The sequence below is a fragment of the Lutra lutra genome, chromosome 9, assembly GCF_902655055.1.
Source record: "Lutra lutra chromosome 9, mLutLut1.2, whole genome shotgun sequence".
Lineage (NCBI taxonomy): Eukaryota > Metazoa > Chordata > Mammalia > Carnivora > Mustelidae > Lutra > Lutra lutra.
Window position 1 is genome coordinate 129,119,329 of NC_062286.1, and position 16,063 is coordinate 129,135,391.

Consider the following 16,063-nt stretch of genomic DNA (forward strand, 5'->3'; position numbering starts at 1 on the left):
GGGAGGGATAGAGAGGAATGCATCTACTCCATTTCATTCATGACCAAAAATCCTGTTTTTATTTTATACTCTCTTTATCCCTGTATGTCCAAGCTGGAGATGTTTCTTGATCTATAATCCTTTTAAGAACTTGTAGGTCACTCTGAATCTTATTCAGGGCACTCTAATAGATAAAAGCCATGCCCACAAACCCTTCTCTGCATTAGGCTTCACTGGAATGGCTAAGGACAACTCCCCCAAGCTTTCTAGAACCCCTGTTGTTTGAGTCAAAGGATTAGTGAGGCACACCTATAATTTCTTTAGAGATCTTTTATCTGACTGAATAGTACTCTGAGGCATTGCCTTTAATCTCCTTGAGATGTAAACTCAAGATTTTGTAGCCATAGTCTCAGGTTCATTTTTTTTTTTAAGATTTATTTATTTGAGAGGGAGAGTGAGAGAGAAAACACAAGGGAAGGGAGGGGCAGAGGGAAAGGGAGAAGCAGATTCCCCTGATGAGCAGGGAGCCTAACGAGGGTCTCCATCCCAGGACCCCGGGATCATGCTCTAAGCCGAAGGTTAAGCTTAGGTGCTTAAGGTTAAGCTTAGATGCTTAACAGACTGAGCCACCCAGGCGCCCCTCAGTTTCATTTTTGGACCATGTTGTTTTGGATGTTTTCAATGCCCTGGATTTGAGGTTTGCTAGGAAACCACTTAATGTTAGGATCATTTGCCATTTGGAGTGGCTGAGAATTTCGTAGCATGTAGTCCCAATTCCCTCAAATTTAACAATGCTTCCTTTTAGCTCTGGGTTTCTCTGCCTTGGCACTGCGGACACTGAGGGCAGGATGAGTGTGTTGGAGGGCACTGGTGAGAGGGGCCTGTCTTGTGCACTAGAGGATATTTAAGAGTATCTCTGGCCTCTACAGACTAGATGCCAACAGCAACCTCTCCATTCTGACAACCAAAAGCGTCTCCAGACATTGCCAATGTCCCCCCGGGAGGTGGCCTCGCTGTCACTTGGGAACTGCTGCTTTATTCCTTTCTCCCTGCTAGCATTTTACTGTCAGCAGCAAGAAGAAACTAGGTGGCACCTTGACCACCTTGCTGGGCAATGCCCGCAGCTCGATCACCCAGTTCATTCAGCACACACCCTGCTCTCCTCTTTACTGCCGGTGTGGGTCTGCTAGGCTCAGGTCTGTTAACCTCTGGGTCCTGACATAATGAGCTTCCTCTTCCCACGGTTTCCAGGAGCCTTTACCCACTTTCCTGTCTGTCCTGGCTGTGGCCTTATTAAAGGCCTGAGGCTTCTATCAGCAGCTTTTCCAAAGCCCTTTGACAGCACTCTTCTCTGTGGCCAGTTCTAATGCCACTGCCACGCTCTGGAGCTGACACAGCAGCGCTCTACCCCAGTACCAAAGTCTCTGCACCATACCTATTGCCCTATTGCCGCATGGCATTAAACCTTAGCAGTTTGACACAAGTATTCGGTATCGCAAAGGCTTTGGGCAGCAGGAATCCAGGAATGCTCTCGCTGAAATGGTTCTGCCTCAGTCTCAGTCTCTCATGAGGTTGCAGGCAAGCTGCTGGCCAGGACTGCGGTCCTCCCAAGGCACTACCAGGGCTGGTGGATCTGTTTCCCTGCGCACTCATGCCGTTTGCTGGCAGGCCTCTGCTCTTCCCAGCTGTTGGCTGGAATCTTCTTTTGCTTGCCACGTGGGCCTCTCTGTGTGGCTGTTGACAACACTGTAGCTGGCTTCCCCCAGAGTGAGGGATCCAAGCAAAGAGGACACACACCCAAGATGGAAGCTGTGGTCTTTTGTCTTTTTTAATCCTAATTTTGGACAGGATCCACCATCATTTCTTACTGGTCACCCGGAGTAACCTTGATTCAGTGTAGCAGAAGACTACACAAAGGTATGACTAACAAAAGGCACCAAGTACTGGGGGCTAGTTGGGTGGCTGGCTGCTGCATTTCAATTTCATTCAATTCAGGATATTTTTCTAATTTCCTTTTGGACTTCATTTTTTTTTTTTAAAGATTTTATTTATTTATTTGACAGATGGAGATCACAAGTAGGCAGAGAAGCAGTCAGAGAGAGAGGAGGATGCAGGCTCCATGCTAAGCAGAGAGCCCGATGTGGGGCTCGATCCCAGGACTCTGAGATCATGACCCGAGTTGAAGGCAGAGGCTTTAACCCACTGAGCCACCCAGGTGCCCCTGGACTTCATTTTTGACTCATGAGTTATTGTGAAGTGTTGCATTTTATTTCCAAGTATTGGGGGTGTTTCCCAGGTATCTTTATTAGTTATATAGTTATATTTCAATTCTTGTATAGTCATATCAACATTTTATATGATTTAAACTCTTTTAAATGTGTTGAGGTTTGTTTTGTAGCCTAAACCATGATGGATCTTGGTGAATGTTTTATGTGCAGTTGAAAAGAATGTTTACTGTTGTTGGTAAAGTGTTCTAAAAGTGTCGGTTGGAACAAGTCAGTTGATAGTGTTCAGGCTTCCTATTATGCTCCCTTCTTTGTCCTGCCTACTTGTTTTATTGATTACTGAGAGAGCAGTATTGAATTCTCTAACTGAAATATAGATTTTTCCCTTTCTATTTTAGGTCTATTGGTTTTTTACTTCATCTATTTTTGAAACTCTGTTATTAGATGTAGTCACATTTATAATAGTGGAGTCTTCTTGGTGAATTGAACCTTTTATTGTTATGAATATCCCTCTTAATCATTGGTAATAGTCTTTTTGAAGTTTACATTTGTCTGGTATTAATATTGCCACTCCAATTTACTTTGATTACTGTTGGTATGGTATATATCATTCCACTCATTTACTTTTTTAAAAAATTAATTTATTTATTTGACAGACAGAGATCACAAGTAGGCAGAGAGGCAGGCAGAGAGAGAAAGGGAAGCAGGCTCCCCGCTGAGCAGAGAGCCCAATGTGGGGTTCCATCCCAGGACCCTGAGATCATGATCTGAGCTGAAAGCAGAGGTTTTAGCCCACTGAGCCACCCAGGCACCCCTCCATTCATTTACTTTTAACCCATATATTTCTATATAGTTAAATTGGGTTTCTTGTAGACAGTACATTATTGCCTTTTGCTTTACTTCCCACTCTACTAGTCTGTCTTTTAACTGGTTGTCTTTCATTGACAGTTGGATTAAAAACATATATCCTGTTATTTGTTTTATAGTTAACATCTTTTTTTTTCCCCTCACTTTTTCTCTTTTTCTTCCTTACTTTGGAATAATTACATTTTTTCAGGGAAAAACATCCATCTGTTGGGTACCAAAAATAGATAATAAGACTTATTGCATTTGATTGAAACAGTTGATTACTCATAGCACACCAAGTAACATGAACAGGGCACAGTTGTGTGTTCATTGGTTCCTTTGGCCCCAAGTCCGACAACTGATATGGTGGTCCCAGATGCACAAGACAGACACAGTGGGTTTACACTGTGGCTGAGGAGCCAGACCCAGAACTTTTATAACGAGCAGTAAGCAAGCCTGCCTTGATTTGAGAAAGACATGATCTGATCTCTCAAGCTCTATAAACAGTCAGCTTCCTGGGCAAGGGCCCAGGTGAAAGAGAAGTCAGATCCTTGCAATCTTGACATAGTCAGCAAGACACATTGAATACAAAAAGGCTCAGGGAGGGGCGCCTGGGTGGCTCAGTGGGTTAAAGCCTCTGCCTTTGGCTCAGGTCATGATCCCAGGGTCCTGGGATTGAGCCCTGTATCAGGCTCCCTGCTCAGCGAGGAGCCTGCTTCTCTCTCTCTCTCTCTGCCTGCCCCTCTGCCTACTAGTGATCTCTGTCTGTCAAATAAATAAACAAAATCTTAAAAAAAAAAAAAAAGGCTCAGGGAGAATGCCTCCCCATATTTTTATAATCCCACTTTGCCTCCATATTGGCCTGTTATTTATATTTCTTTAAGAAAAATTTTAGTGGTTGCCCTCACATTTACTATATATCTTCAATTAATCAAAGTCAATATTCAAATAATGTTATTACCACTTCTTACATAGCAGAGGACCCTTCAACAGTCTATTTCCAGTTACTTATCCCATCATTTTTATTGTTATTGTTATACATTTTACTTTAGTGTGTGCTATCTACAACCTATTGCTACTTTTTAAAATTGAAGGGTAGTGATATACAATTTTATATTAGTTTCAGATGTACAACATAGTCATTTGACAATTATATACATTACAAAATGCTCACCACAATAAAAGTACTTACCATCTGTCACCACACAAAGTTATTGACTATATTCCCAGTGCTGCACTTTCCAACCCCGTGACTTCTAACGCAAAAGAGTAGTGGGTGGCCACTCTTTTGCTTTAGATAGTCAGTTGTCTTACAACGTGATTAAAAACAGAAAACTGTCTCTTCTGTTTACCTTTATTCCATTCATTTCCAGAGATCTTTACTTCTTTATGTAGATCTTTCTGGAGGCAGAAAAAATGTGATACCAGAGAGAAACCTGGATGTACAGAAGGAAGTGAACTTTTCTTACCCTTCTGCACCGAGGCCCCGTCTTCCTCCCATCTCACAAGTGTGCCAGTGCCTGCGTCCCATTTCTTCTTGGAGGCTCCTGTCCTTCTTTGGAATTCAGGTTAATTGGTTGCTCTGCAGCCTCAGCTCTCTGATGGGTTTGACGAAAGTTGTAATTTTATAGACTACCTAACAATTTTTAAAAATTGTGATTAGTGTGGCAATGATGCTCTTCCCAGCTTTCTGCATCCTGGATGGAAGCCAGAAGTCTCAGCCATCTACTTTTCCATGGCTCCCTCCACTTCCTTTGCCATCTGCTCCCGAGGCTGCTACCTGGGTCTTTCTCTTGCCTGATGCTCTTCTAGCTTAGCCCCCTGAATTATCTCTAGCTTGGACGCTTTTCCCTTTCTACCCCCTCATGTGGCAACTATCGGACAAAGAGAAGGGATGGAGGTTCCAAATCTGTCACCATCTTGAAGACAGGTCAAAACAATCCTTGGAGTTCTGTTCCTAGGGATAAGCCCGGAACGGGGAGAGGAAGTGGCTTTGGGAGCTGAGCTCTCACCCACCATACTACTGAGCTGGCCTCATTTTTCTGTGCTAGGAAGTGGGACCAAGAATCTACTTCATCCATTAATGAGGAATAAGAATCCAACTGACTAAAACATTTCTTGGGAGATGAAAACTGCAACAGGACAGAAGGGGAACAGGAGGGGAGCAGTGGTTACAAGCACAGCCTCTGGAAGCAGCCTATGTGGATTTGAATTCCATCACTTATTTGCTGTTTGGCCTTGGACAAGTCCCTTCACCTCTCTGTCTGTCAGTTTCTGGATCTGTCAAATGGAGATCGTAATAGTATTTACCTCACAAGACTGTTAAGATAATTAAAAGAGTTAATATATGCAAAGCACTTATAATAGCAAAAGATATTCAGCAAACTCTGTAGAAGTACTATTAGGGTGTACTTCCTATAATTTCAGAAATTCACGGAAGAAAACACTTTCCTCCCTTTCTCAGAACCCATTACAATCGAAACACCTAATGTTTATTGAGCATCTCCAAAGTACCCACATCCTGTACTAAGCATTTTATATGAATTATCTCATAAGTGGTAGGGATTAATTATTCCTACCTAATAAGTAAGGAAATCAAGGAACAGAGAAATTAAGTGTTTACACAGCTGGCTAGATGCAGAGCTAGGTTTGCAACCCTGGAGGGTCAGACTACCACGCCCGTGCTCTTAACCACTTGCCTCCCACAAACTAAACTTTTTGCTTGTAAAATAGTGGGAACGCTGCTTGCTGTATTTCTCTCACAGGGTTGTTTTGAGATCCACTAACAATAGAAGAAGCAGTGCTTTGGCTATTTGTACAGGGCTGGTCCCCTGACAGGGAAACTGGCATGTGTCATGGCTCCATCCCTTTGCACATTCCCATTCCTCACCCCCCCCACCCCGCCCTTCTCCGCTTGTTGAACTCATTTCTTGAAGACTCGGCTCAGATATCAGCACTTAGATTTTTATTCTAACAATGGAGGGATTTAAGCAGGGGGTGGCGTTTTGAACGCAGACTTGGTTTTGAAATGGTGACTGACTGCTGTGTGTTGCGGGGAGGAGAGGGGAAGGGAGAGGGATGGAATGTAGCAGGGCCAGAGCGAGTACGCGAAACCCAGATCGAAGGCTACCGGAGGAGCCAAGGGAGAGAGGGTAGTGGAAGCGGCGAGGAATGGTGGATTGAAAAGTTATTTAGGGCAGAGAATCGACAAGGAATGGAGGAGTATTTAGCACAGGACAGAGAGGTGCTAAGGAGGAATTCTGGCTCACTCCCGGACGCTTGTTGAGTGAATGAACGAATGACCCCATGGAAGAAGTATTCCCGACAGAAACCCCCGACCCCGTCCTGTTCCCGCGGCTTCTGGAGCTGTGAGCACAAGTGGATGGGTGGGAGGGGGGAAGAGAAGAATGGGTACAGAATCTCAGCGCAGTAGCTGCCAGATTAGACACTTCTGGCCCTGGTTTGAGCAGGAGGCGCGGAGAGGCGGGCAAGAGTTTCCTCTGTCTGCCGGCAGTCAGCACCTCGCCCCTCCACCCCCGCCACCCTGGACGCGCTGCGCCCCTGTTCGCGCCCTGGAGGACTTGGCTCCACGCCGGCGTCTCGGGGTGCGGCGCAGCGGCCCACCCCTGCAGCCCTGACCCGCCCCGTCCCGGCGCCCACCCCGCCCAGCGCGCTGGAAGGCTGGTCGGCGGTTCGGTGCGGTCCGGGAGCCAGAACCCGGGGCTGCCGGGTGAGTCCCAGGGTCAGGCGGGCCCTCTGCCGCGGCGCACCTGCCCTGATGGGCGGCACCGGGTCAGTGCCCTCCCCGCTCCAGCGGGTCCCCTTCCCCGCCGCGCCTTCTCGCCCAGGGTGCGGGTGCGGGTGCTTTGTCGCCGGGTTGCCCGGGAGTCGCGAGCAGCAAGTGCGCGTGGGTCGAGAACCCGCGCGTATCCCCGCGGCGGGGCTGCGCGGCTGAGCGCGGTGCAGCAAGTGGATCTGAGCGTGCGGAGCCGAGCGCCCCGGCGGCGGGCGGAGTGCGGACGCGCGCGGCCAGCTGCGGGGCAACGATGCGCGCCGGGAACTTTTCGCCCGGCCTGGAAGTGCGAGCGGCCGCGCCCGATGGGGCTCCCCGAGGCCGCCGGGAGGGAGGCGAGCGCGGGTGCCCGCCGCCGCCCCTCCCCCACTTCCGCCGCCTGCCGCTTCCTCGTTCCCGGCTCCCAGGGCCCGGCTGTCCCGCGGGAGCCCCGGCGGCGCAGCCCCACCCCGGCCGGCGCGGCTCGCTCCCACGCCCCCGCCGCCGTCTCGCCGGAGCCGAGCGACCGAGGCAGCGGGGGCGCGGGGCGCTGCAGGTAGGGGCTCGGCGGCGGGGGCGCAGAGGCGGCGGGCGGACCAGGGCCGGGGGCCGGCCGCACTAGCCGAACGCCCAGGAGCCCTCGGCTGCCTCCTCCCCCGGCCGCGGGCGCGCCCCGGCCCTTTTTAGGGAATTTTCTCGCTTCCGTGGACTCCAGGGCGGGTGGGGCGGAGACTGGCAGGGCGCTCTGCATTTGTGGGGCTCCCCGGGCTCCCTAGACCTCGTCTCCCTTCTTCCAGCGCCTTTCGTCGCGTAAACAACTCCCTTCCTCTCCCCGGCCCTGGCTCTGCTACCTCCTGGGGACAGCCCCTCAGGTCTCAGGAGATGGATGGGGTTAGGGGGAGGGGGAGAGGGGGCGTCCTGGCACCCCCGGCCCGTGGGTGCCCCCACCCTCGTCCTCTCCCTCCCCCGCCGGGCCGCTGAAGCAGACGGCCCCAGGGGCCCCGGGTATTTTTAGCGCGGTGACCTGGGCGGCAGCTCGGAGAGCCTTTCCCAGGAATCGGCGTCAGCGCCTCCCGCCCCCGCGCTGCCAGCCGGCGGCCACCCGGTCTCAGCACACTGCCTTTGGCCCTGGCTGGCCCAGTTGGGTTTGAATCCCTCGCCGTCCGCAGCAGCGCCTTGTGGCGCGGGCCGGGGTCTCCGACACTGAGTCCCAGGAATCGAGGGAGGCAGACTAAAGAGGATGACGAGCTGGTCCTCAAGCCAGATGCTCCCTTGCCTCCGGTGATGGGCTTAGAGCGCGCCGCCGGAAGGAGATGGAGTGAATGCGAGTGAATGTATAGGGCCTGGGCTGGCCCAGAGCTCTGGTGTTCTGGAAAGCTCTCCGCAATGGGGACCCCGGGGGCCTGGTCTAAATTGGACCCAGGACCCGCCCTTCCAATTGCTACTCACTGACTAATGGGGATAGAAGCCTGAGATGTGTCAGGGGAGAGAGGTGCTCAAATAAAAGGCTGGGGAGTAGGGAGAAGAAAGAGATGGGGGTGGGGGGCCGGCTCGGAAGAGCACAGTGTCCGGGCTTTACATTTTACAGAGCACCTGCTCCAGCAACTGCTGGGTTGTGTTTGAGGCAGGTAGGACTATTAAGTCATTTTCGGATGGGAAGACTGAGGCTGGAAAGATGATTTCCTTAGGGGCAGAGCTGAGTCTGGAAGTCAGGTCTGTGACTTCAGAGCAGGGTTTGGAGGGGATGGTGGTGATGGGGTGTGGGCGGGAGAGAGGCTGCTTTAGTCTTTGGGTTTGGAAGGCTGGGCATGAACCAGAGTTGCAACACTTGAGCACCCTGAGATCCCCAACTGACTGTCTTCCATGGCCTTCTGAGGGGAGGCTGGGTCTGTTGGAAGTGCCTCCCTCTTTGAGGCTGGACCAATTCCTCCAACCCTTCTCACAAGGCCGTGATAGTGAGACTTGGCTGTTGGCCCGTTCCCTGAATACAGAGGAGCTTCTTCTGCCGTGCCTGGAACCATCATCCCCTTTGTGGGGCTAGGCTTAGCCCTGCCTCTCTCTGAGATTCGAAGTTTGTAGTAACAGACTTTCTTTTAAGGGAGGGAAGGAGGTGGCCAAGTGCGGTGGCGTCCAGGCTGCCACAACGGGATGCTGGCTGCAGAGGGGTTCCCTAAGCTCAGGATCCCGTTGTATTCCCGCTCAACTTCATAGCTGTACGTGCTCTTCCACCTTCCAGGAGCTGACATGGACCCAAATCCTCGGGCAGCTCTGGAGCGCCAGCAACTCCGCCTTCGGGAGCGGCAGAAATTCTTTGAGGAAATTTTACAGCCGGAGACAGAGTTTGTCTTCCCCCTGTCCCACCTGCATCTCGAGTCGCAGAGACGTAAGCTCCGAGTCCTGGGGAGAGGGACTGGGCTGGAGTGGGGGGATAGGTCTCATAGGTCCTGAATCCTGGGAACCTCTTCCCTTTGTTTTTTCGGCCCTCGAGACTCCTGTCTCTGGACCTGACATATATCTTTGACCATCCGAGGGGTTCTGGCCTGCCTCCTCCTGACTTGTCCCCTTCTTGATCTACAGCCCCCATAGGTAGTATCTCCTCCATGGAAGTGAACGTGGATGCCCTGGAGCAGGTAGAATTTATTGACCTTGGAGACCAGGATGGAGCAGATGTGTTCTTGCCTTGTGAGGACCCTCCACCAGCCTCCCAGACATCTGGTATGGCCCTTGGCTTTGGGACTTGGGCTCCAGTTAGCCAGAACCAGGTGGCAGGCTCTGGAGTGAGGCTGCAAGGCAGGGCTGGGGAAGTGTACTCGTAGGGACTGGAAATGTGTTTTTCTTTCTTTCTTATTTTTTTTTAAGATTTTATTTATTTATTTGATAGACAGAGATCACAAGTAGGCAGAGAGGCAGGGAGAGAGAGAGAAAGGTAAGCAGGTTCCCTGCTGAACAGAGAGCTGGATGTGGGGCTCGATCCTGGGACCCTGGGATCATGACCTGAGCCGAAGGCAGAGGCTTTAACCCAGTGAGCCACCCAGGTGCCCCAAAATGTGTGTTTCTACCAGTGAAACAGCTGTCTATTCTGATTTTAGGGAAGTTGATCTCAAGGGGAACTGGGTGACAGATTTCCAATCTAAAATTTCTGGGAATGCCCCAGCCCCATTTAGGCTTTGTTAATTTTGCATTTGTGAAATTAATCTGATTAATTCATGTAATTAAAATAATATAAAATATAAATATTTATATTATATTTATATTATAAATATATAAAATATATAAATATAAAATATAAATATATATTATATTTATATTATATAAATATTTATAAAATATAAATATTTATATTAGATAACTTAAGCCATTTTAGTCATCTTTTATGAGTATTTACTGAGCACTTTTTTTTTTTTAGGTTGCTAATACAGTGGTCCATTAGCTCAATCCTTACAATGTCCTATTAGGTGGTATTACCCCGATTTTATAAAGGAGGAAATTAGACTCAGACGTTGTCACACAGCCAGAAAGTGGAAAAGCTGGGTTCAGACCGTGGCTGTGTCAGTCCGAAGCCCATCTGTTGAGCCTGTAAGATAGATATTCTCTTATTTAAACTGCTGCTCTTTATAGATGGCCTATTGCATGCCAGATTCGATTTTATCCTCAAAACTCTTCTGGAATATAGGTGCATATCACATTCTTAGAGAAGATTCGGTCTTTGAGGGGGAGAATGACTTGCTCATAGCCCCTGGGTAGCAAGTAGGTGACATAGGTAGAGCTTGAACTCGGATTGATCGACCTGACTCTAGGGCCCAGACGGGTGTAGTGAAGTAGAAGGAACTGGGAGTCCAGAGACCTGGCTCTTTGTGGACTGGCTCAGTGGCTGGTCACTCCCCTGCCCTTCTCTGGGCTTCAGCCTCTCCTGGCCAGACCATCTCCGAGAGTGCCCTGAAGCCCCATTTGTGGCCCTGAACAACTCTTCTTTCTGGGCAGGGCTGGATGAGCACCCAGAGGAGTTGAGCCTTCCAATGCCGACGCCAGACAGGACTGCATCCCGCACGTCCTCATCATCTTCTGACGACTCCACCAACCTGCACAGCCCAAATCCCAGTGACGGCGGGGCAGACACGCCCTTGGCACAGTCTGATGAGGAAGAGGATGGGGCTGATGGAGGGGCAGAGCCTGGAGCTTGCAGCTAGCGGTGGGCCTCCATGTACAGACTGATCTAGCTGGCTCTTCTCCACAGGAGACCATAGGCCCAGCCAGAGCCCTTCAGAGAAGACCAGACTCTTTACTTGCAGTAGGCACCAGGGGGAGGCAAGGACAGTGGGATAATGCACTCTCTGGGAATTAACCGTCCTGCTTTACTGCTAACCTTTCCTGCTACAACCCTCCCACCAGTTTTTGGCTTCCCCCTGAGGTAGGGCTTACAGGCGAGGAGATGGGAGATGAGGCAGGACAAGATGCTACTGCTTTCCCTCGCACCCCTCCCTCCCCCACACTATCCTGCCATCTTCTGATAGTGTCTCCTAAACCAGTGTCTCTAAGTGGACGTGAGCTCCTTAGCACGCCCTGAGTAGTGGTACTCCAGCTGTCCTGCTCCCCCACATCCTGTTTGGGAAAAGGGCACAGTATAAATAATAAAAAATAATCCACCAACCACTCCCCTTCATGTGTCACGTTGCAGAGATCTCAGACCCACTCTGTCTAACCAACACCATCCCTCCATCTCTTCAGGAAATAGTTCTTGAATACGTGTGCTGGGCATTTGGAAAATAGTTTTTTTTTTTTTTTTTTTTTTTTTAAGATTTTATTCATTTATTTGACAGAGAGAGAGATCACAAGTAGGCAGAGGCAGGTGGAGAGAGCGGGGCGGGGGCAGGCAGGCTCCCTGCTGAGCAGAGAGCCTGCCGTGGGGCTGGATCCCAGGACCCTGGGGTCATGACCTGAGCTGAAGGCAGGGGCTTTAACCCTTGGAGCCACCCAGGCGCCCCGGAAAACAGTTCTAAACAAGACAATCTGCACCCCTGCCTTCAGTACCTGACTCTCTCTCTGGCAGAGAAAACCAAGTAAACGCCACGGTTCACGGGCTAATCAGTAGCATGATGAAGAACAACTCTGGTATCAGAAAATAGCTCATCTGGCCACCGAAGAGCTGATTTTTAAGCTGAGATCCAGAGACTGAGTAGGAGTTTGCCAAGTGGGGGCTGTAATCCCAGCAGAAAGAGCAGCCTGGGCAGACGGTAAAGGGAGAGAAGTAGCTCTGAGGAACTGAGAGACGTTCAGCGGGGCTGCACTGTTGCAACTGGGGACGAGAGGTAGGTGAGAGAGGGGACACTGACCAAGGTTACTCCTGAAATACTTGGAAGCCTATATCAAGTTTCAATTTGGCTGCTAGTAAAAGATCAGAGGCTTAATTTATTTCCTCATATTAAAGTCCAAAGTTCAGCGCTACATGGCTGCTCCGAGGTCCTTTTTGGCTCTTTTTGCTCAGCCGTCCCAGCCACAGGGCTCGAATTCCCATTGATGGCTCCTGTCTGAGACGGCTGTTGAAGCTTTGCCCATCATGTCCTTGAAACTGGAAGAAAGTGGGAGAGAAACTGGGGACGGGCAAAGCATAGCCTGCTGTCGATGTCTGCTTCAGGACGTGTCCTTGGAAGTTCTAACCAGTGGCGTCCACTTTCATCCCACTGACTAGAGCTTGCTAACGTGAGCAACGTCTCACAGATGTTTTATAGACACAGGGACACCACATTACCTGGAAGAAAGAAAATTCTGGCCTTTGGGAAGACAATAAGCTTTTTGAGTCAGTGCATCTGATTTCTGACCTTTCAAACCTCTCAGAAGCACCGTGGCTACTGGAGAGGTCGGGATGGGCCTTTAGTAAAGCATGCTGCTGTCTTGATAAAAATCAGGGTTATGTTTCTAAGGAACAAGAGGACAATAGTCTTTGGATAGGTAACTGGCAGTTTACATGTTAGAGGCCACGATAATGAATCTGAACTTTATGGGAACATAATGAAGGACTACAGGTGGTTGCATTTGCTTGTTAAGGTAATTCTGGCCACAGTGTAGGGAATACACTGGAGGAGGACAGGCTCAGGACAGACACCTAACACAATATTCCCGTGCGAGAGTTAATGGTAATGATCAGCTTGACTGGGTTGAGGCAGGCTATAAAAAATAAATGACATTCATTCTATAAATATTTATTAAATTAAATGTCAGTGTTAAACATCTGTAAGACACAGAGTAAGGAATGTAGAGTGGAAAAAAAAGTGCCGCCTTTATGGAAGTCGAGTCTAGTGGGGGTCCAAGTGCAAAACTGCAACTCTGACCAGTGCGAGGAAGGAATTAATAACCTATTAAGAGGAGTCATGGGACATTTCCCTTGAGAAGATAGCATCTGAGCTGAGCCCTGAAGGATAAGAAGGAGTCAAGGAAGGGGAGTGAGGGAGGCTCCTCATGGAGTGCTGACTGGAGAGCAGCAGCCTGGATGCCTGGGAACCAGGAGTGGATGGCAGCCAGCTACATAGCAGGATAATGGACTTGCACAGAGGTGGACGGGTTGTAGAAAGGTGGAAGGAATGAAGAGAGAGATTTAGGGGACAGGTTCCAAAAGATTTGACAGGCAGGTGAGAGGAAGAGGTCAGGGTGCCACCATTTTTTCTCCCTTGTGCAACAGGATGATGTGGAGAGTTGTTCTCCCAGATGGGGAGTGCAGGGCAGAGCCAGGTCTTGGAAGAAGGTCGCAAATTTGGTTTTGGCCATGGTGAGCTTGAGGTGCTTCTGAGACCTGCAGGAAGACACGTTGGGCGGGCACTCGGAGTGTTGGATTTAGAGAGGATTAGGCTGAGAAAATAAATAGATGGGAGCAACCAGTGTGTAGGTGGTAAGTGAGAGAGTGTGCGTGCCCAGGGAGGGAGGGGGAGTGGAAGGAGAAAGGAGGGTTCTAGGACTCAGCCTGTAAGGGCATCTAGTCATTTCTCACATCAGAAGAAAGAAACCATTCCACCTCCCTTTGTACATCAAACACAACCCATGGGATCAGTGGCCTTCAGCCTAAATCCCAAAGTTCTTTGTGCCACCCAGGCTGAGTGAGTGATGGGCCTGCAGTCTTCCCATAGTCCCAGCCTGCTTCCACCCCTGTAGGAGGCCATTGTAAGTGACAGCTCTGAAGTGCTTTTCCTAGCGCTGGTGAGAAACTTGTGGGAGTTTTGTGCTCCTTTTGTCTAAAAGCCTCTGTGTCCAAGTTGAGCTCATCTACTAAACTGGGCCGGGGCTCAGTCTTGTGTGAAATTTTGCAGTTTTTCTGAGTTGCTTATGATTTTGCTGCACATAAAAGACATGGCCCTGTCCTTGTGCCTTCTCCCTGCCTTTGGAGTAGCAAAGCTCAACCACCTGTCTGACTGTGGCTGAGCCTTCTCTGGGCTGCAGCCTGTGAAGTCCGTGACTCTGCTCTACGGGGCTTCTCAGCTCCCAGGATCACCCTGTTCCCCTCCAAGGCAAATGACGGGAAGCTAGACTAGCTTGGTTGCTGTCAATATGTCGACAAATCTCTTAGTACTCCAGGCACGTGATGCTAAGATCTGTGAGGTTTGGGGCAGGGTGCCTGCCTGGGGACAGGGATCTCCAGTTGTCTGGAGAAGCAGAATTGTGTGTGAGCCTCTGGGGAGCTTCCAGGTCAGCTGCCATGAGCCCCATCCCTGCCTGGAAAAGTCTAGGGTCAGCGGAGACCCCAGGACCACTTCCTGCTTGGACAATGATCTCTTCTTCTGCAAAACCACAGGGGCTTGGCCAGCCTTCAGAGCCAGCAGCTCCAGCTGACTGTTTCTTGAGGCCACGCAGTGCCCCTGGAGAGGAGAGGATGATCTGGAGCCAGCTCCGAGGCAAGCAGCCCAGCTTTCAGCCTCCAAGCCACAGTGTGGCTATTGCGGGCTTGTCACAGACTCTGGGGAGGAGGGAAGAAGACAGACTCATCCCTTAGAATCCTATCTGTGGAGGAAATAGGACGGACCACAGCTTGGGAGAAGATTCCCTGGAAGGTGCACACTGTAGTCCCTAAAGAATGCACAGAACCTGACATTGGGAACAGCATGGCAGTGTGGGGACAGTATGAACTGTGCTATGACTTGTTCATCCACACATTGTTGAGCACCTGGTCTGTACTGGCTTCCTTGCTTAGGCAACAGGAATACAAAGGTGACCAGGAGCTCTCCCAGGAGCAGATGTGGCCACAGATAATGGAAAGAGAACACGGGCTGTAGCAGAAGTGCACAGAAAACTGCAAAACAGTACAAAGGGAGAAGCTAAGTCTGGAGGCGACTGGGTCTTCAATGATGGGGACAGGCAATTTCAAAAGAAGACAAAGCATAGAAATATAAAATAATCATAATGATGGCAGCTCCTCTTTTATTTTTTGTTTTTGGGTTTGTTTTTTTTTTTTTTTTTTTTTTGAGGTCAACGGAATAAACTCTAGTCCTGGCTTCATGATGGACTGTGATCTTAGGCAACATCTGAGTTTCTGTACCTGTTTTCCCATCTGCAAAACGGAGATCACAGACCCTACCTCCAAGAACTGTTTGAGTCAATGATGCTCAATATTATTAAGTACTTACTACAATCTAGGTCCTACATATACATCATTTCTAGTCCTCACAACAACGCTGAAAGGAGGTTCATCCATTTTACAGAAGAAAAGTGATCCTCAGATTGCTCATGCTTCTGTGGGTTAGAAGCTGGCCTGGGGGTTTTTCTGACATCTAAGCTCATGGCCTTTATTCCATGTCGAGTGGGAGAAGAACACTAGTTGGAAGTAGAATGAGGGCATAATGACAGGAAGACATCTTTTTGACACTTCCTCTTTGGTTGGTTGGGGTATATCTCGGCAGACCTGTCCAAAACCAAATTTGACTCTTTGTAGAAGTATGGTTGTGAGTTTTACAAGAGACGAGGAGTGAAATCCTTCATGAATGTGTTCCTTACAGGGCAGCTGGAAAAACCAAAGCAGGAATTTAACATCGGAACTCCACCACCTCAGTAACAAGGCAAACCAATATAAATCGTGGGGGATACAAAAAGATTTCAACTCTTCACAAGAGAAAATATATGTATGGCCAATAAGCATATGAAAAGATGCACAACATCATTAGGTACCAGGGAAATGCAAAATAAAACCACAGTAAGATACCACTACATATACCATATGGCTCAAGCTAAAAAGTACCCTCAAATTGAAAACAAGAGTTGAGCA

At 49.4% G+C, this 16,063-nt stretch overlaps 2 protein-coding genes across 2 annotated transcripts in view; both read left to right on the forward strand.

The window, feature by feature from the left end:
- SYS1 (SYS1 golgi trafficking protein) overlaps positions 1-9,190 on the forward strand; it is a 40,027-nt gene extending 30,837 nt beyond the window's left edge. The window contains exon 4 of the mRNA XM_047745144.1: positions 9,059-9,190. Coding sequence (XP_047601100.1) covers positions 9,059-9,065 — 7 coding nt within the window. The 3' untranslated portion in view covers positions 9,066-9,190. The remainder of the gene's footprint in view (positions 1-9,058) is intronic.
- On the forward strand, positions 9,067-11,472 carry DBNDD2 (dysbindin domain containing 2). Its single transcript, XM_047745147.1, has 3 exons — positions 9,067-9,205; positions 9,400-9,537; positions 10,804-11,472. Exons 1-3 carry the CDS (start codon positions 9,067-9,069, stop codon positions 11,007-11,009), a joined length of 483 nt encoding a protein of 160 aa, XP_047601103.1. The 3' UTR covers positions 11,010-11,472.
- The last annotated feature ends 4,591 nt before the right edge of the window (positions 11,473-16,063 follow it).